Source organism: Gobio gobio, assembly GCF_949357685.1.
Source record: "Gobio gobio genome assembly, chromosome: 24".
NCBI lineage: Eukaryota > Metazoa > Chordata > Actinopteri > Cypriniformes > Gobionidae > Gobio > Gobio gobio.
Window position 1 is genome coordinate 35810683 of NC_137120.1, and position 19495 is coordinate 35830177.

The window sequence follows — 19495 nt, forward strand, 5'->3', positions numbered from 1 at the left end:
AACAATAATTATACATAATGTGGGGTTCGTAACTTGTATTTTTTGATTTGGCCTAACTTACCTGATCGACTGGCTAGCGATGCCAAGGTCAAGGGTTCGATTCCCTTGGAAAGCATACTGAAAAAATTTTTTAGATTGCACACCGAGTTGCTCTGGATAAAGGTTGTAATTATTTGTATAAAATATACTTTAGATATCTTAGTCTAGCCTTTTCCTGCCACATTAAGGAAACTTGAAACGTCAATACGTGTTAGCGTGATTTTCTTTTTTTTTAACTCGCTCACAACTAAACCAACAGCGCTATCTGCTGGAATTGGTCTGTATTGCAACATGGTTTTTGGCCCACATGACAAACATAATTTGGTTTTCTGTGCCTACGTCAAATTACATTGTAGTTATTACAAAAGCATTTATGAAACTAAATAACAGCAACGACGATCATATAAATACTACAGTTAAAGGCATAGTCAAGTTAGACGCCATTTTGAATTTAACGCAGACGCGAAAACGAATTGAGGGATGGGCAGTCTTAGCACACTGGACATAACGTAATGTTCACAACCTTAAAACTGTTTTTTGGAGTGTTCGCCTTGTGATTTTTTTTGTATTTTTTGAAAGACGTTTAGTGTACATCGGCTGAATACTCATTGCGGTGCAAATTAGGACTGAATGAGTGCACTGGTTTCGGACACAAATGGCTGTCCCTTCAAATAGTGTCCTATTTAAGGGTATAGGGGGTGATTTCGGATTCAGACACTGTATTCTGTCCCTCACACAGCCTCGTTTTCATTTCTGTCAAACATTAAATATGGCGCTTTTGCGCTACCTATACCCCCGGCTTCACAGACATGATGGTCTCAGGCTAAATTGCATGTTCGAGCTGTGAAAGCAACTTGCACCGACTTATTTTAAGATATGCCATTGCTTTGTCTCAAGATGCACACCAGTAATGTTTTTTTCCCCCCTAAGGCACATTTATAAAAGCTACTTAAATGTTCTAATTGAACTAAGGCCTACGCCTGGTTTAATCTAAGTCTTGTCTGTAAAATCGGACTCAGTTGCACTTAGTTGGCACAACATTGGCTGCATCCAAAATTGCACACTTCCCGACTACATAGTAGGAAAAAACTGTTTATGACAAAAGACGAATGTCCCAATTCACAGTACTCATAAAAGAGTAAGCAAAAAGTACCCAGATACTACTTCTGGCGAGATTCTGAAGTGTGCATAGGATGGACACTTTACTGTCCCATAAGGCCACAGGAGAGGATTTGTGAATGGCAGTGAACCAATGCAACTGACACTTGTAGGTCACATGATAATGACAACATGGAGGATGTAGTAGGTCCAGATCACATTTACAGAACATTCTTTTTCAGCAGTCGCAAAGTAATTATTCAAAATAAGTACCAACTCAAGAGAGTATGCGATTTCGGACGCAGCCAATCCCTTTTTTCTTCTTTTTTACAGGCAAGTTAGACTTGGATTTGGGATGTAATGTTTGATGCAATTTAGATGAAATATTTGAATAAAGGGAAAAAATATATATTTTTATAGTCTTTATTTGAAATTATTACACAGCTTCTGGTTTCAGTATGCAACTCTGATTGGCCAATCTGAGACATTTAATGAACACAGGATGAATATATTATGGAGGGAAAAAAAAGATAATCCACAAGTTTGAGTCATAAAAAAGGTAAAGCTGTCCATATGCAATGTAAAACAAGTAATAGTGTGAAATCCACTGGTCTCAACTCAGTCACTCTTAAACCAACAACTATTACAACATGCAATTCATGCAAAATAACACCCTGTACGTATATGCCATGGTAAAGAGGTTTTTTTTTTTTTTAAATAGTTTTTTAATTTTAGTGACCACATGTGGTCCTTACTAAGAAAAATCAAACTTTTACCATACAGTTTTCTGAAAATCGAAATTAAAAAGAAAAAATCTATCACAGAGTATAACAGCAACACATTAAAATCTCGCTCGACTTTTTTTGTTGTAGTACTCATTGTTAGAAAATCTGCATTATGGCAAGTGTTTTTGCTCTGAGAGCATCCAGCTGAAAAGCCATCGATATTTATTTTGTCCAGCTGACTTTGGGAATGTCGTAATGCTCTGTCAGTGAGTCCAGGTGCCTGTTGAAATCCTGTAACACAACAAAGAAACGTTATTCACGCATTACACATAAATAATAAACACACATAGGTTACTTAAAGCCACAATATGTAATTTTTCGTAGCTTGATGACGCCTTGATTTTGCGGAGCTTTTATGCCACAGACGTTTCCGCTTCTTCCATTCATGTGTATGTGGGGTAACGCAGCGCTTTTCTCAGATTATATTTAAGCGTGTTGAAAGTTGTTATAATGCTACTCTGTGCGTTCGCTCGCCAGCTACTAGGAGACACTTATAGCACACTACAGTAAGCTAGATCGATATTAGGCATGGTAAAACATGGTACTCGCAGTAAATCAAGAAAGCGAGATTTAAACAATAACACTAACTTTGTTGAGCTATATAACAATGATTCGTTTTCTGTCGATGAATTCATCCAAACAGTTGCTCACTTGTTTAATAAAACCAATAAATAATATATATTAAAGCGTGTTTCCATGGTTTCTACAAAATAAAACCGGAAATTGAGGGTAACGCGGGTATGATGTCATTGATAGGCAGTCCTTCCAGAAAAATTTGGATTTATTGCGGGCAAAAATCCTTGATTTTGCAGCACTTTTCTTAAAAAATGCCATGGAATAAGCGGGATACTAATGCAATTTTATGCGATGAAATTGCGGGAACTCGCAAAAACTGCGGTTTGATAAAAAAGAGGGAAAAAAAGTGATTCCCCCAACACCCTGTTCTCACTAGGCTACTACCTTAATGTAAAGAGTCATTTCTTATTACTTCCTATGATAAGCAAACATACTACATCACAGAAAGTGCTGGGAATATTTAAGTTCTCATCTCGTTTTATTTCAAACCTTAATAAACACATGGCTCAAACTTACAAAACATTGATGAGTCAAGTTGATTGAACAAGTTCTGTAGCTTTACTAAAGGAATATGCTACAACTTCTGTAAAAATGAATATATAAAAAAATTAAATGTGTGCTTCCTGTTTTACAGAGGTAAATTACACAAAACAGACATCTGTTAAAATAAGTGATTCCAATGCACAAAGTGCAATCTCTTACTGTAACAAATGTACATACTGCTAATATAATATACAACTGTAAGGTTTTTGAAACTAGTATGATTTAACCCACTGGTAACAAAAAAAGCGCAATCTTACAACTGTAAAGTTGCATCAACTCCTGAATGTCATGTAACACACCGCTTTTTGCGCTTATTTATGTTGGCAAATGAGAATGAAACCATGATGAAGCACGCGCAAATGATCGCAGGGTTTGGAGATTTTCGATGATGTTCACATCGCGTAATTACATCACTTCATAATGTTCCCATGGCAGTAGGGGGAAATGGTTGCTCTTGTGTGAAGTAAACGCAACATTTTTCAACTTTCTGCTAAGATACATGTGACTTTTTTGCAACGAAAATGCAGGGATTATGAAATCATGCAAGCCCCGCATATTTTGCGCGTGGAAATCGGCAATTTATGTGGCGAAAGTGCGGCATATTTGAAAAAATGCGGCCCCCGCATAAATATGCGGACTTTGGCTGATTATGCATTGAATTACGCGATCACATAATTATGTTTTTCTGGAGGGACCTGATAGGCAACGCACGGTCCAATGTCCTGGTTAAAAATGCTTATTTCACTGGATTTAAACATTCTTGGAAACATTTGGGATAATGTAAGTAGCCAAGTCAACAAAATATACTTTTCTAGTGGTTTTTGGATATTTCAATCTAAAAATCTTACATATTGTGCCTTTACATTTTTTTTTATATCAACACCATTGAGGCCTACCTCAACTCTTCTCTTGTGCGTTTTGGAGGCCTTCTTCAAAATTCTTTCCATTTGCTAAAAACAATAAAGAAAGAATATAATTTTATAATCTACTAGCAAGTCAGAGCAATGTCATTGAGTGAAATTGACATTTTACTACATAGCATTCAACATAAAATCACATAAAATATACTTACTATTTTGTATATGCCTCTAAAATAATAGATGACAAATATAAAATGTTATAAATACCCTTTTTTCTTGTATTTTGTCGAATGACATCTGCGCTGGCGTCCTTTTGTCAGCATAAACTTTCTTGGTTCCATTTTCATTTTGATTCATAACCTGCTCCTCTAAATTCTTAATTTCCTTGTCCTTCTTCTTTTTTCTATAGGAAAGAGCAAACATAAGTAAAAGTGCAAACTAATAGCATTATAACTGGAACAACATCAACACAAAGCTAGCATAACAGCTAACGGCTGTCGTGACAGGCAAAGCCAACATTTCCTCACAACAAAACAAGAGCTAAAAACGTTTTGATATTTGGAAAATCATGAAGATAAGCAAATACATACTTTTTACTGGCTAAAGCGACTCCTTTCAGTTTTAAAGAGCCTTTCTGGACAGACTTGTACTCCGACATGTTGGCTTGCTTTGCTTTCGTCTCAACGTAAACAGACGGTCGGTCGGTGGTGTTTATACATTAGCCTTGGTTTTACTGCCCTCTACAGAACAGGAGTGGAAGATTTAGGAGTGAATAAATCTATTTATTTACTTTTTATTTATTGTATATTTGCACCGTCTTGATTTATGTTATTTTACGCTGCAAGTTATTTATAATTTTGTTTTTATAAACAGTAAAGTTTCAAGACTAGACTGTACGCAAAGCGCGCATGCGTGTTGCAGATTCATCCGGAAGTTCGTCTCCCTTCAGACAGCATGGTGGAAGATCCGACACAATGGCACATACTGTACTGCATTCTTTGAAGAGGATAAACTTCCCTGTTCTGAATGCTTATAACGAGCTTTTTGTTAACACTATTTTTATACAATGCCGTGGTTATGCTAAGAAACCAGGTAATGTTTGTTTTGTACGCATGTCAACATTAGTTTTCTTCTGACCTTGGAGTACCAATTTTCAAAACATTTGTCTTTTATATAATATTATTATACTTATATTGTTTTGTATTCATATTGTAATATTCTCTTACTATGTAAAACATTTTAATAGCTACTTTCATAAAATATTTTTGTCTCATAGTAATGAAAGGAAAAGGTAAAGGAATGGTAAAGGAAGTTCTTAAGGGTCCTGAAGTCTGCAAGGATCCGGTGAAACTGTGCATGCATGCAGTGGGAGTCAACGTCTTCAAACAGGGAGAAGACCCTCTTATTAAACCTAAGGAGGAGTATCCAGAATGGTATGAGGTGTATTTACGTTGTGCTAATGCATTTATCGCATCTCAGATTAGCTAGAAAAATAACATGCTTGTATGTCAAGTTGCATTTGTTGCCCCTTCCCTTCAGGCTGTTTCAGTTGGACCTCGGCCCACCCAAAAAACTCAATGAACTGGAACCAGACAGTTGGGAATACAGTAAGCTTTTAAGGAAGGAGCATATTTGGAGACATAATAAACTGCATAAAGGCAAAAAGATGTAGAGGGCATGGACAGAATCGTGCGTCTTTGAGAGCAAGGCCTGGGTGAACATTGGCTTTCCCAGCAGGACATTGCCAATTTTGCTGGTGTGTTGGTTCTCCTGTTTCTGAGGATCAAGTGGTCGTATTTTTCCAAGTTTTGTTGTCATTCTTTGTATGACTATTATTGTCATTGTGTTATTTGTCTCATTTCAGTAACATGAAAAAATAAAATTCTAATGTGCAGTCAAAAAGTGTCTTTTTCAACAAAATTGTGGAAATGTTTAATCATACAAAATTAAATTATCTGTCTGTATGTCTATCCATCCATCTATCTATCTATCTATCACCCGTCTATACATCTGTCTCTGTCCGTTTTCAACAAAATTGTTTTAATGTTTAATCATACAAAATTTAATTATCTATAATCTGTCGATTCATCTGCCTATCTATCTATCTTATCATCCATCTGTCTATTGGTCTGTCTGCCCATCTATCTGTCTGTCTATCTATTCATCTGTATGTCTACCTATCTATCATCTGTCTGTATATTCATCAGTATGTCTGTCTGTCTGCCTATCTATCCATCTGTCTGTATATCCATCTGCCCTTCTATCTCTATCATCTGTCTGTCTATTCATCTGTTTGTCCGTCTGTCTGTATATTCATCTTTATGTCTGTCTGCCAATCTATCTGTATATTCATCTGTATGTCTGTCTGCCTATCTATCTATTCATCTGTTTGTCCGTCTGTCTAGCTGTCTGTCTGTCTATTTATCTGTATATTTGTCTGTCTGCCAATCTATCTATCCATCTGTCTGTATATTCATCTGTATATCTGTCTGCCTATCTATCCATCTGTATGTCTATCTATCTCTATCACCTGTCTGTCTATTCATCTGTATGTCCATCTATCCATCTGTCTGTCTATCTATTCATCTGTTTGTCCGTCTGTCTATCTAGCTGTCTGTCTGACTATTCATCTGTATATATGTCTGTGCCTATCTATCTATCTATCTATCCATCTGTCTGTATATTCATCTGTATGTCTGTCTGCCTATCTATCCATCTGTCTGTCTATCTATTCATCTGTTTGTCCGTCTGTCTATCTATTCATCTGTATATATGTCCGTCTGTCTGCCTATCTATCTATCATCTGGCTGTATATTCATCTGTATGTCTGTCTGCCTATCTATCCATCTGTATGTCTGTCTATCTATCTCTATCACCTGTCTGTCTATTCATCTGTATGTCCATCTATCATCTGTCTGTATATTAATCTATCCATCTATCTAACTGTCTGTCTATCCATCTGTTTGTCCATCTGCCTATCTATCTATCATCTGTTTGTCTGCCTATTTATCTATCATCTGCATGTCTTTCTGCCTATCTATCTGTCATTTATTCATCTGTTTGTCTGCCTATCTATCCATGTATATATCATCTGTCTGTCTGTCTGTCTGTCTGTCTGACTATCTATCTATCTTTCTATCTATTTGTCTGTATATTCATCTGTATGTCTGTCTGTGTGCCTATCTATCTGTCTGGCTGTCTGTCTGTCTATTCATCTGTATATATGTCTGTGCCTATCTATCCATCTGTCTGTATATTCATCTGTATGTCTGTCTACCTATCTATCCATCTGTCTGTCTATATATTCATCTGTCCGTCTGTCTATCTAGCTGTCTGTCTGTCTATTCATCTGTATATATGTCTGTCTGCCTATCTATCTATCATCTGGCTGTATATTCATCTGTATGTCTGTCTGTCTGTCTATCTATCCATCTGTCTGTCTATCTATTCATCTGTCCGCCTGTCTGTCTGTCTATCTATCTATCCATCTGTCTGTATATTCATCTGTATGTCTGTCTACCTATATCCATCTGTCTATCTATCTATTCATCTGTAAATCTAGTCTGTCTGCCTATCATCTGGCTGTATATTCATCTGTATGTCTGTCTGTCTATCTCTATCACCTGTCTGTCTATTCATCTGTATGTCCATCTATCATCTGTCTGTATATTCATCTATCCATCCATCTATCTAACTGTCTATCTATCCATCTGTTTGTCCGTCTGCCTATATATCTATCATCTGTTTGTCTGCCTATTTATCTATCATCTGTATGTCTTTCTGCCTATCTATCTGTCATTTATTCATCTGTTTGTCTGTCTGCCTATCTATCCATGTATATATCATGTCTGTCTGTCTGACTATCTATCTATCTATCTATCTATCTATCTATCTATCTATCTATCTATCTATCTATCTATCTATCTATCTATCTATCTATCTATCTATCTATCTATCTATCTATCTATCTATCTATCTATCTATCTATCTATCTATCTATCTATCTATCTATCTATCTATCTATCTATCTATCTATCTATCTATCTATCTATCTATCTATCTATCTATCTATCTATCTATCTATCTATCTATCTATCTATCTATCTATCTTATGTGAGTTTATGCCTGAGTGTTGCAGCTCTTGTTCAGCAGGAGTGACTCTGATGCTTTGCTGCTATAGGTCGGAAGAAGGTGAAAGTAAAAAGCTCTTGCTGCGAGGGGTGGGTGTGCATGCAAATACACGTTAGAAAGAGGAACTACTGACTGAAAAAGAAAGAACTGTTGCGGATGTTTACCATACTGATTTGCGGATTCTGATAAGCATTAGTCGAAGCAAATCACATTCAAAGTAAGTTAAACGGATATTTAGAGTCCGATTGAATTTAGTGGGGTAAATCATAGTGAATACAGCGAAATCTTCTTTAATTATCACTTCACAATCTACGTTTTACGAAGCCGGGATAAACTCACTTCCTGGAGTCTAAATTACCGTATAACAGGTAAATGTACTTCTGTTTGCCTGTGAAGATGAACTATTTAAGAGCTTTTCATTTTTACATATTTCGTTTTCTAATAAAATGATATCGTAGGCTACATTATTGCTACTAATGATAGAAGCAATAATCTATATCGAGCTTTTATGATAATGCATTGCAGTGATGTCAGACTTAAAGTTTTTTATTAATTACCTCTACGATTGGTTATTTAAACAAAACTTTCTTGGAGCACTATAGTGCCAAATGTGTCGTAAATTAAAAAATATACATTCAGTTCCGCCTTTCCACTTTATATCTGTTGATTTGCATGAATAAAGTCAACGTTTAAAGATAATTAAAGACGTATTGAGATATGTTCATTTAGATTACGGTGTTAATTTGATTTAAAAAAAAAAATATATATATATATATATATATATATATATATATATATATATATATATATATATATATATATATATATATATATATATATATATATATATTTATAACAATAACAAATAAGGATTTCTGAGATGATAAAAAAGAGAAGTCCTTCACAAATCTAGATTAAACCACGTGGGACAAATTACAGAAATGTAATCATATCCATGTTGATGTTGTAAAACGTTTATAGGCCTATTGTCTACACAATTTGGATTTAATTAGGCCAACTTTAAGAATGTCAAGCAACGTAACCTCCATCATCTGGGGAAAAAAATATTTTAACCTTAGGCCTATTATTATTGGTTATATAACACCTCATACCATAAACTTTTAGTTTGGCAGTCAAACGTTTTTCAAATAATAGTAATATTTTATAACATGATTACTCAAAATAAAATGTTATTCATAATACCCCCCCAATAATAGCATTATTTAAATGGGATTTTTTCTTTTTGTACAGTTACACCACCTAGGCATTTTTGAACTTTAAAGGTATAGATCGCCCAAAAATTAAAATGTTGTCATCATTTACTCACCCTCATGTTGTTCCAAACCTGTATGAGTTTCTTTCTTTCACAGAAGATATTTAAAAAAAATTGTTGGTACAGAAGTTGACGTATACTTTGACGTCCGTAGTATTATTATTTTTTTCCATCTATGGAAGTCAGTGGCTACTGTCAACTGTTGGATTAACATTATTTTTTTATGTTCAACAGAAGAAAGAAACTCATAGAGGTTTGGAACAACTTGAGGGTGAGTAAGTGAATTTTTCATTTTTGGATGAACTATCCCTTTAAGTCCCCCAAAAAATACCCGTATGGTGTAAGTGTCTGACTTTAGTTTTGATATTTGTTATGTGGGTTAAAACAGGCTAGACATTCATCAACATTTCCCCTTTTGTGGTAGGGTTTGTACAATATTTGTTAGGAAATTCATACACTGTCTAGGACAAAGTTCTGTAAAGATTTGGTTTTGAAAGTTGATTGATTGTTTATTTTAAAATAAACGTTAAGAAAAATAAATGTTAAGTTTTACTGAAAAATTAGCCCATACCTAGAGTAAATGATTAAAGGGTGATCATTCATTCCAAACCCGTAAGACCTTCGTTCGTCTTCGGAAAACTCAAATTAAGATATTTTTGATGAAATCCGACTGCTCTCTGACCTCCATTGACAGCAATTTAATTGACACTTTCAAGGCCCAGAAAAGTAGTAAAGACATTGTTAAAATAGTCTATGTGACTTCAGTGGTTCAACCTTAATTTTATGAAGCAACGAGAACATTTTTTGATTAAAAAAAACAAACACCATTGGCTGATGCTGTTTATGTGAGCCCTATGGTGCATGCGTGTGGTGTGAGCCATTGTTCTGACATAGGCCCTGTCCCAAATGTCACACTTCATATGCACTTTCGTTCTTGTGGACTTACAATGGCTGCCGCGTGCACGTGTCCGTTAAGTCCACGAGACCGTAGGGTGTCCCATTTGTCATTTTAGGTCTCTGAAGGGTGCTCGCGAGCGCCCCCTTTGCGGTCGATATACGCTCTCGATGCGTACTTCTGCTGAGTCCGCACTGGTGCGGGTTACGCAGCGGACTTCTTCATTCTTCTTTCAGACGAATAAAATCTGAGTTATATTACAAAAGTCCAGGCTAATCCAAGCTTTAGAATTTGATTCATAGTTGCTCTGTTTTTGAAGTCCATAAAAAGTGCATCTGTCCGTTCAATAACTGCTCCACGCGGCTCCAGGGTGTTAATAAAGGCCTTCTGAAGCGAATCGACGCGTTTGTGTAAGAAAAATAATCATATTTAAAACTTTATGAAATAAACTTTCGGCCCACCACCTTCCGTGGAAAAGTGTTGAATGTTGAAAGTGAAACTCAAGATGCGTTCGTGACGTCATGACGAGCGGACCTGTTGGCGTTAGTCTTTCGATCGGCAGGGGAACTTTCAACAATTTTTCCATAAATTGAACAGGGAAGGCGGTCGGTCGAAAGTTTATTTGATAAAGTTTTATATATGGATATTTTTCTTACACAAACGCATTGCTTCGCTTCAGAAGGCCTTTATCAACACCCCAGAGCCGCGTGGAGCAGTTATTTGATTGGCAGATGCACTTTTATTGGACTTCAAAAAACAGAGCAACTATGAACCCGATTATAATGCTTGGATTAGCCTGGACTTTGTAATATAACTCAAATTTTATTCGACTGAAAGAAGAATGTCATATACACCTAGGATGACTTGAGGGTGAGTAAATTATGGGCTAATTTTCATTTTTGGGTGAACTATCCCTTTAAGTGCTCACGAAAGAGATTTCAGCTGTCTTTTGAATGTTGTCAGTGATTCTGCCATCTGGATGGAGGTGGGAAGATTGTTCCACCAGCCGGGAATGGTGAATGAAAATGTTCTGGAAAGGGATTTCATGCCTCTCTGTGATGGTACCACAAGCCGTCGCTCCTTAGCTGAGCGAAGGCTTCTGGTGGAAGTGTAGACTCGTAGGAGAGAGTCGAAATATGCGGGTGCTGAGCTTGGGGTGGCAAAAGGTGTCAAAGCCTTGAACTTGATGCGAGCAGCGAGTGGTAGCCAGTGCAGAGAGATGAAGAGAGGTGTGCTACCTTTCTGGGCCTTGAAAGTGTTAATTACATTGCTGTCTATGTGGTGTCAGAAAGCTCTCGGATTTCATCAAAAATATCCTCATTTGTGTTCCGAAGATGAACGAAGGTCATACGGGGTTTGGAACGAAAAATGTTCCTGCCTGATGATACATTTAAATAAACCTCTTGTCATTTATCTCTTAGATAATCATTTATCAAATTATGGAGGACAAGAATTTGGGTGTAGAGACCCTGAGTGAGGCAGCGCTAAACAGACTTGGTTACATGCTAGACAATCTAGAGTGTGGTTGGAAACAGCTGGCAAAGGCAGTGGCTGAGCAACCGCAGTTCTGCTGTAGGTAAGTCTGTTATAGGCTAATTTGTGTGGAATAGTTAGCTGAAATTGTGCATGGTTATGACTGATTCACGAGTACAGAATCTCCTTTTTTGCAGTGACAAAGAGTTGACTGACTGCTCAATCAAAGTGCTAAGTCCACATGGCAGTCCTGGCCGATATTTGCTGGCCCTCCTTGCAGATAGACGGTGTTCTTTGGCTTTCCTGCTTCAGTGCCTGAAGAAAATTGAGCACAGAGAGGCTGTTGGATTTCTTACTGCACATGGTAGCTAAATATACAAAGGAAAACATGATGATCTAATCTAATTCGAGGTGGTAACCCAAAGGGTCATATCACCCATGAGTTATTTGTGTTTTTGGATAGTGATGGAGCAGATTGGCATCACACAGCAGCCACAGAGTCAGCGGGTACCAGAGGGGGGTGCCATGGTTCTGAGCTGCAGAGCAGTCGGACCTGCGGAGCTCACCTACCAGTGGTTCAAGGGCAAAGATGAGGTTTGCTGCACTTGCTGCACTTCTGATTTGAAATGTCCTCCTTTGTCTTATTCTTTACATTCTTTGTAGTTGCCAGGAGGCAGTGGCCCAGAGCTGATGCTGAATCCTGTAAGTCCAGCTCATCAGGGCCCCTACATCTGCCGTATAAGTTCTGGGGACAAATACATCTTCTCCAACTGGGCCCACGTACGTCTGCTGAGGTCTGGAGGCGCAAGTGCAGGTATGTGAAGATTTACTTCAGACTTGAAGGAATCAAACTTCCTTCAACACTGATACATTGCGTCATCTGCAGGTCCCAGCGGTAGCTACTTCCCTTCTTCAGCTAGTGGGTTGCTTATAACTCAACAACCCAAGCCTCAAGTGTTGATGGAGGGAGACACTCTCTATCTCGAATGTGCTGCTCAGGCCAACCCACCTCCACAGTTTCAATGGTATCTTAACAAACTGCCAATGCCAAAGTGTACTAGAAGCTTCTTAAAGGTACTCATCAAGTTGAATTAGAAGTCTCACAGTTGAACGTGTAGAATCTTTTATTAGAAAATGCAAGGGGTTATGCCAAAGTTTGGTGTACATTGTACCTTATTGGGCATCTACATGGGCTTGTCCACAGATTCCATGCATTACCACAGCGGACAGAGGTACATATTCTTGCAGGATTTACAACCTTTATCATGAAGTGTGGAGCGATCAGGTCCAAATAAACATCGGTAAGGCACTTGATGCAACATGATCCATAATCATTCCCTTAAAGCAGGGTCCCTCAAACTTGGTCCTGGAGGGCCACTGTCCTGCAGAGTTTTGCTCCAACCCTGATTAAACACACCTGAGCAAGCTAATCAATGTATTCAGGATCATAGATATACATAATAAAGGCTAGATGTCTTACGGCGGAGTCTCTAACGTCATCACCGGCGGCCATCTTGTCACAGGCAGGGCTCTGTGGTACCTGATGTAAGGCGAGTGATCTGCATGAACACAAATACTCTTATCTCACTGAAATCTTGACGGATTTACAAATGGTTTGGTTTCTTAGAAACGTTATTAACGTGGCTATAATTATGGATGCTTGAACAAATTATGAATAATTTTTCATAAGTATGCAGTGTCATAACTACATCTCTGACGTTTATAACAAACCAAACAGTTTGAAAATCTGTAGAAAATTTAGCAAGTTATGGTTATTTAAAAAGTGCAAGCACCATGAAAACAATGTTACAAGTGCCTGTAACCAAGATGGCCTGTAACAAGGCCATCTTGTAACTGCCTGTAACAAGATGGCTGCCAGATGCAGACGTCGACCTCCATTGGCCAGCAGTGCGGACGAGACATCTAGCCTTTATTATGTATAGCTATGTTCAGGATCACTAGAAAATCACAGGTAGTCCCTCCAGGACCGAGTTTGAGGAACCCTGCCTTAAAGGGTAAGTTCACCCAAAAATGAAAATTCTGTCATTAATTACTCACCCTCATGTCGTTCCAAACCCATAAGACCTTCGTTTATCTTCGGAACACAAATTAAGATTTTTGATGAAATCCGACAGCTCTCTGACCCCTACATAGACAGCAATTTAATTACCACCTTCAAGGCCCAGAAAAATAGTAAAGACATTGTTAAAGTAGTCCATGTGACTACAGTGGTTCAACCTTAATTTTATGAAGCGACGAGAATACTTTTTGTGCGCAAACAAACAAACAAAAAAAACGACTTTTATTCAACAATTTCTTCTAGTCTAAGTCTTCTTCTAGACTCTTATGCTGTTGACATAGTGTAAACAGTGCAGCGCTTACGAGTTGTACGGCACAACAGCGGCTCACCATTGGCTAGCTCCTGCGTCAGCATCACACGCTGGCGCCGTGTTGCTCACATGAACCGCATCGGCCAATGGTGAGCCGCTGTTCTGACTTGGAACGTAAAATGCGTAGGAGACTGGCACAGATGAGAAGAATTTGTTGAATAAAGTCGTTATTTTTTGTTTTTTGCGCACAAAAAGTATTCTCGTCACCTCATAAAATTAAGGTTGAACCACTGGAGTCATATGGACTATTTTAACAATGTCTTTCCTTCCTTTCTAGGTCTTGAAAGTGTTAATTACATTGCTGTCTATGGAGGGGTCAGAGAGCTTTCGGATTTCATCAAAAATAATTAATGTAATTAATGGCAGAATTTTCATTCTTGGGCGAACCCTTTAAAGGTCCCGTTCTTCGTGTTTTTTTGAAGCTTTGATTGTGTTTACAGTGTGCAATATAACATGTGTTCATGTTTCGCGTGTAAAAAAACACAGTATTTTTCACACTATTTACTTATCTGTATACCGCTGTTTCCACTGTCCTAAAAACGGCTGGTGATTTCCTTGTTCTGTAAAGTCCCTCCTTCAGAAACACGTAACGAGTTCTGATTGTGCAAGCGGTTCCTGTGCTGTGATTCGACCACAGCTTAGCGCACGTGAAAGCGGTTCCTGTGTTGTAATTTGACAGCAGCTTAGCGCACGTTGGAAAGGTCACGCCTCTTAACGGAGAGATGTATGCGTTCAATAATCTCTACAGTGTCCCTGGGAAAGCCAAACAAAGGTGATTTGACTCCTGGATGAAAATAACAGCGTCTCGATGACATGGCGATAAACACACTCAACGCAACAGTTCCTTTTCTCCACGCGACCTTCCGCTTCTCCACGTGGGACAGCAACAAGACCGCGCCCCCTTTTTCGCGTTTCTTTGTGGGCGGAGGTTAGTCTGTTCTACTGCTCTACTGACGTAATTAAAGAAGGAAGTACCAGGATGTAGTCCAAGCCAGCCGTTCGCTGTAGGCTTTGAAAGGGAACTTCTGTTAAATAAAATATCTCGCTTGGCATTGAACTTTGAGCTTTATAATTTTACAGGTATTATTTATGCTCTAACAGCAACATTACACACTAACTAAAGTTTGAACAATGGAATCGCGAAGAAGGGGACCTTTAAATATATATGAATCCAATCGAAAATATTTTTCTTTATAGCATGGCCTTTTTCCACTCAGGTCCTGGTTCTTCTTCTGATATCTCTTGGGAAACAACTGAAGTGGGTAAGAACGATCTGTTCAATTGTATGATTTAGCTCATGTGATGCTTTCTTGTCACTCACATGCACCTTATGTTTTACAGATACTCCTGATGCGGGTCCGAGGCAAATGGGAGATTGTTGCGGTAAGTGATAAGAAGATTACTCTTTGTATTTCTTTTATTCATGGGATCTGCTATGTCAATCTTGTCACTTCACAAATTTATAGCCACTGATAAGGTAGCACTGCTTATGGGAAATATGAACTACCAGCATCACCGGCAGCTGAGAGCTCCCATGGCAGATGTGCATGAGTTGACAAACCTTCTACGCCAGTTAGACTTTAAAGTCGTCTCTCTGCTGGACCTCAACTGGCAGGAGATGCATAGTGCTGTTACTGAGTTCCTGCTGCTGTTGGATCGAGGCGTTTATGGTTAGTTTCTTGTTGCATCAGTTGGATTTCTTCAGCTGTCGAATGTTACACCAATTTACAAAGTCTTAAACATCCTGATTGTTTGTTTATTGAATATGTTTGGATCATCTGATCTCTCTTTTAATCTCAAGGGCTGTTGTACTTTGCTGGACATGGCTATGAGAACTATGGGAACAGTTTCATGGTACCCATCGATGCTCCAGCCTCTTATACCTTCAAGCACTGTCTCTGGGTGCAGGACGTTTTGCAGCGCATGCAAGAGCGCCAGACGGGACTCAACGTCTTTCTTTTGGACATGTGTCGGAAACGGTGTGGTTTGATTCATAAGTGTATTAGTTCTACTTAAAATTTTACTTGAATCTGACTGCTGTTGTGTTGTTCATACAGAAACCCGAATGATGAGAGCATCCCACAACCTGGCCCTTTGAGAGTGACCGCAAACATTGTGTTTGGCTATGCCACGTGAGTCTAATGCAATGACAAGTAATCTTATTGATGCCTAGAATTTGTGATTACAATCTTCGCATTCTGGATCCAGGTGTGTTGATGCCGAAGCATTTGAAGTAAATAAAGACGATCTCTCTAATGGAATCTTCATGAGCTTTCTTAAGAAGAGACTGATGGAGCCAGAGAAGGTCACGGTCATACTTGACAAAGTAGCAGAAGGTTTGGGGTTAAAGATGTTCCCTAGATATACATCATAAACAACTCCTCTGGGTTTCTCAAAAGCATTTTGAATCCAAGTTGATCATTGAGACCATTGCCACCAGTGTTCTCTAAGATCAACTTAGCTCACGATGCTTTTGGGAAATGCAGACCTGGCTAGCACATAGAATTACTAAATGAAAGTCTTGGACGTCAAGTGTGACCGCAGAGTCTATGTCCATTGCAGACATGGGAAGGTGTAAAATCACTCGTGGCCGGCAGGCTCTGGAACTTCGCAGTAATCTTTCGGAGCGTCGTGCCCTGACGGACAACATTCAGGCTCCAACGTGCCAGGTCACAGCATCAACGCGGAACTTACAATGGGCCATCGCGCATGGTGGGACCTGTTGATAATACAACCCCTTTAGATTTTATCCTTATGCAAAGTACAATGGCTGTAAGATAAAATGCAGACAATATACAAGCATAATGATTCTGTGTAAATGTTTCCAGTCATCCCACAGAGCCGCTGTCTTCAGTTTGAATGTGGTGTCAAGGTACAGCTCGGTTTCGCTGCAGAGTTCTCCAATATCATGATAATCTACACTCGGATATTGGAGACTCCTAAAGACATTGTGTCATGCTCTGCTCAGCTCTCTGACTTTACAGAGGTAAACTGACGTTCTTGTAGATCTGCAAAGAATTTAATGAGTTAGTCATGAGAAAATATAACAAAGATTTATAATTAATTGCTTTCCTGTGAATAAGATTCATTACCGTTTCAACTTGTGTATCTTTGGTAGATTGTCAACAGTACAAGACGCATTGTTTTGTATTTATTTTCGACTGATATCATTTCAGGGCCCCGAAGTAGACCTGAAGCACAGCAATCAGGAGAGTCTCCGTGAGGCTGGCAGCTTACTACTGACCCTAGATGATATACAGCCTGTGGAGCAACCTCGGCTATTTACTCGTATCAGTGCCCTGCAAAGGCTGAAGGTATAGTGTCTCATGTTTGTACAATATGTGTACTTACACTCACCTAAAGGATTATTAGGAACACCATACTAATACTGTGTTTGACCCCCTTTCGCCTTCAGAACTGCTTTAATTCTACGTGGCATTGATTCAACAAGGTGCTGAAAGCATTCTTTAGAAATGTTGGCCCATATTGATAGGATAGCATCTTGCAGTTGATGGAGATTTTGGGGATGCACATCCAGGGCACGAAGCTCCCGTTCCACCACATCCCAAAGATGCTCTATTGGGTTGAGATCTGGTGACTATGGGGGCCATTTTAGTACAGTGAACTCATTGTCATGTTCAAGAAACCAATTTGAAATGATTCAAGCTTTGTGACATGGTGCATTATCCTGCTGGAAGTAGCCATCAGAGGATGGGTACATGGTGGTCATAAAGGGATGGACATGGTCAGAAACAATGCTCAGGTAGGCCGTGGCATTTAAACGATGCCCAATTGGCACTAAGGGGCCTAAAGTGTGCCAAGAAAACATCCCCCACACCATTACACCACCACCACCAGCCTGCACAGTGGTAACAAGGCATGATGAATCCATGTTCTCATTCTGTTTACGCCAAATTCTGACTCTACCATCTGAATGTCTCAACAGAAATCGAGACTCATCAGACCAGGCAACATTTTTCCAGTCCTTAACTGTCCAATTTTGGTGAGCTTGTGCAAATTGTAGCCTCTTTTTCCTATTTTTAGTGGAGATGAGTGGTACCCGGTGGGGTCTTCTGCTGTTGTAGCCCATCTGCCTCAAAGTTATGCGTGTTGTGGCTTCACAAATGCTTTGCTGCATACCTCGGTTGTAACGAGTGGTTATTTCAGTCAAAGTTGCTCTTCTATCAGCTTGAATCAGTCGGCCCATTCTCCTCTGACCTCTAGCATCAACAAGGCATTTTCGCCCACAGGACTGCCGCATACTGGATGTTTTTCCCTTTTCACACCATTCTTTGTAAACCCTAGAAATGGTTGTGCACGAAAATCCCAGTAACTGAGCAGATTGTGAAATACTCAGACCGGCCCGTCTGGCACCAACAACCATGCCACGCTCAAAATTGCTTAAATCACCTTTCTTTCCCATTCTGACATTCAGTTTGGAGTTCAGGAGATTGTCTTGACCAGGACCACACCCCTAAATGCATTGAAGCAACTGCCATGTGATTGGTTGATTAGATAATTGCATTAATGAGAAATTAAACAGGTGTTCCTAATAATCCTTTAGGTGAGTGTATATGGAATGTATATTATAAGGCATATTAAACTTGCTTTTCCCCTCACAGAAAGAGCTCTCGTTTACTGTGGGTCTACACTACAAGTACGCTAATCTGGATGAAGATCTCTTGGAAGAGCAAAGGGTCACTGTAGGCAAACCTCTAGTGTCAAAACTCAACCTCCACGAGCCACGACTCTCTCCCGCTTCCTCCTCTGACCTACAAATGTCCAGTATAATGGGGTCTTCATCCTTCAGTGAAAGCTTCAGAGCTAACCTGTCTGACTCAAACCTTTTCTCCATTGGACCTGCATCTACATCCTGGTCCTACAGTCAGGGACAGGTGGAATCACCCACACACACTGGTTTAAAGAATGAACCTGAGGAAACTACAAGTACAGAGTTTCTTGAGTCTGAAGAACCTCCTGCCATCAAGAGTTTGCCTAGTTCTTCTTCTGAGGAACTCCCATTTAAATTTAGCAACTTGCCAAATTCCATTTAACAGGAAAGTGTTCAATGCTGTTCGTCGGATGCGTTACAAACTATGGATATGTTACAGTGTAATTTTCCCACTCTACCTGCCATGTGTTACAGAAGCCTAAGAATGTAATATAATTGAAATGTACTCTAAGTTGAAGTACTCTTACAGCTTACAGTATTGTTTTGTTGATAAATCTACCAGTGCATTAAATGATCTCATTTTGGATTTGTTTGGTTTTTCATTCAATTACACCACAAATGATTTTGTCTGTGGTAATGCTTGTAATGTATCTATCACCTGAATTTAGACATGCTGAAAATAATCTAAGAATCAAATACAAATATAATGTTTTTTTACCAACTAGAAAGTACCAAGTAACTTTTATTTTTGCCATAAAAT

At 38.8% G+C, this 19495-nt stretch overlaps 3 protein-coding genes across 18 annotated transcripts; 2 read left to right on the plus strand and 1 right to left on the minus strand.

Moving 5' to 3' along the window:
• Positions 1 to 1544: 1544 nt before the first annotated feature.
• fam32a (family with sequence similarity 32 member A) lies at positions 1545 to 4855 on the minus strand. The gene is made up of 4 exons (XM_079807459.1): positions 4492 to 4855; positions 4169 to 4304; positions 3938 to 3991; positions 1545 to 2153 (listed from the first exon to the last, which is right to left on the minus strand). The coding sequence occupies exons 1-4, from the start codon at positions 4557 to 4559 to the stop codon at positions 2085 to 2087; spliced, it is 327 nt and encodes a 108-aa protein (XP_079663585.1). The 5' UTR covers positions 4560 to 4855; the 3' UTR covers positions 1545 to 2084.
• Positions 4849 to 5798, plus strand: mrpl54 (mitochondrial ribosomal protein L54). Its single transcript, XM_079807458.1, has 3 exons — positions 4849 to 4993; positions 5178 to 5334; positions 5441 to 5798. The coding sequence occupies exons 1-3, from the start codon at positions 4876 to 4878 to the stop codon at positions 5571 to 5573; spliced, it is 408 nt and encodes a 135-aa protein (XP_079663584.1). The 5' UTR covers positions 4849 to 4875; the 3' UTR covers positions 5574 to 5798.
• A 2313-nt stretch (positions 5799 to 8111) lies between these two features.
• On the plus strand, positions 8112 to 19457 carry malt2 (MALT paracaspase 2). Of its 16 annotated transcripts, none has more exons than XM_079808237.1 (18): positions 8128 to 8249; positions 9540 to 9576; positions 11622 to 11776; positions 11854 to 12037; positions 12137 to 12267; positions 12337 to 12487; positions 12560 to 12747; positions 12878 to 12974; positions 15281 to 15325; positions 15405 to 15446; positions 15530 to 15733; positions 15865 to 16042; positions 16121 to 16195; positions 16272 to 16399; positions 16626 to 16775; positions 16892 to 17049; positions 17240 to 17377; positions 18686 to 19457. In XM_079808237.1, exons 5-18 carry the CDS (start codon positions 12139 to 12141, stop codon positions 19115 to 19117), a joined length of 2115 nt encoding a protein of 704 aa, XP_079664363.1. In that variant the 5' UTR covers positions 8128 to 8249; positions 9540 to 9576; positions 11622 to 11776; positions 11854 to 12037; positions 12137 to 12138; the 3' UTR covers positions 19118 to 19457. The 16 variants fall into 16 exon arrangements, with proteins under 16 accessions (XP_079664368.1, XP_079664367.1, XP_079664360.1 ...); XM_079808239.1 differs by having other exon boundaries at positions 8128 to 8400; positions 9540 to 9580; positions 11871 to 12037; positions 18686 to 19322; XM_079808243.1 differs by having other exon boundaries at positions 9540 to 9580; positions 11871 to 12037; positions 18686 to 19322.
• Positions 19458 to 19495: the final 38 nt, after the last annotated feature.

Coding starts and splice junctions, on each gene's coding strand:
- fam32a (XM_079807459.1), bottom strand. CDS start 4,559: ATGTCGGAGTACAAGTCTGTCCAGAAAGGCTCTTTAAAACTGAAAGGA. Junction 4,305..4,491: donor GTCGCTTTAGCCAGTAAAAA/GTATGTATTTGC, acceptor TCTTTCCTATAG/AAAAAAGAAGAAGGACAAGG. Junction 3,992..4,168: donor ACAAAATACAAGAAAAAAGG/GTATTTATAACA, acceptor TATTGTTTTTAG/CAAATGGAAAGAATTTTGAA.
- mrpl54 (XM_079807458.1), top strand. CDS start 4,876: ATGGCACATACTGTACTGCATTCTTTGAAGAGGATAAACTTCCCTGTT. Junction 4,994..5,177: donor TGGTTATGCTAAGAAACCAG/GTAATGTTTGTT, acceptor TTTGTCTCATAG/TAATGAAAGGAAAAGGTAAA. Junction 5,335..5,440: donor AAGGAGGAGTATCCAGAATG/GTATGAGGTGTA, acceptor CCTTCCCTTCAG/GCTGTTTCAGTTGGACCTCG.
- malt2 (XM_079808242.1), top strand. CDS start 11,640: ATGGAGGACAAGAATTTGGGTGTAGAGACCCTGAGTGAGGCAGCGCTA. Junction 15,326..15,404: donor TTGGGAAACAACTGAAGTGG/GTAAGAACGATC, acceptor TATGTTTTACAG/ATACTCCTGATGCGGGTCCG. Junction 15,734..15,864: donor GTTGGATCGAGGCGTTTATG/GTTAGTTTCTTG, acceptor TTTAATCTCAAG/GGCTGTTGTACTTTGCTGGA.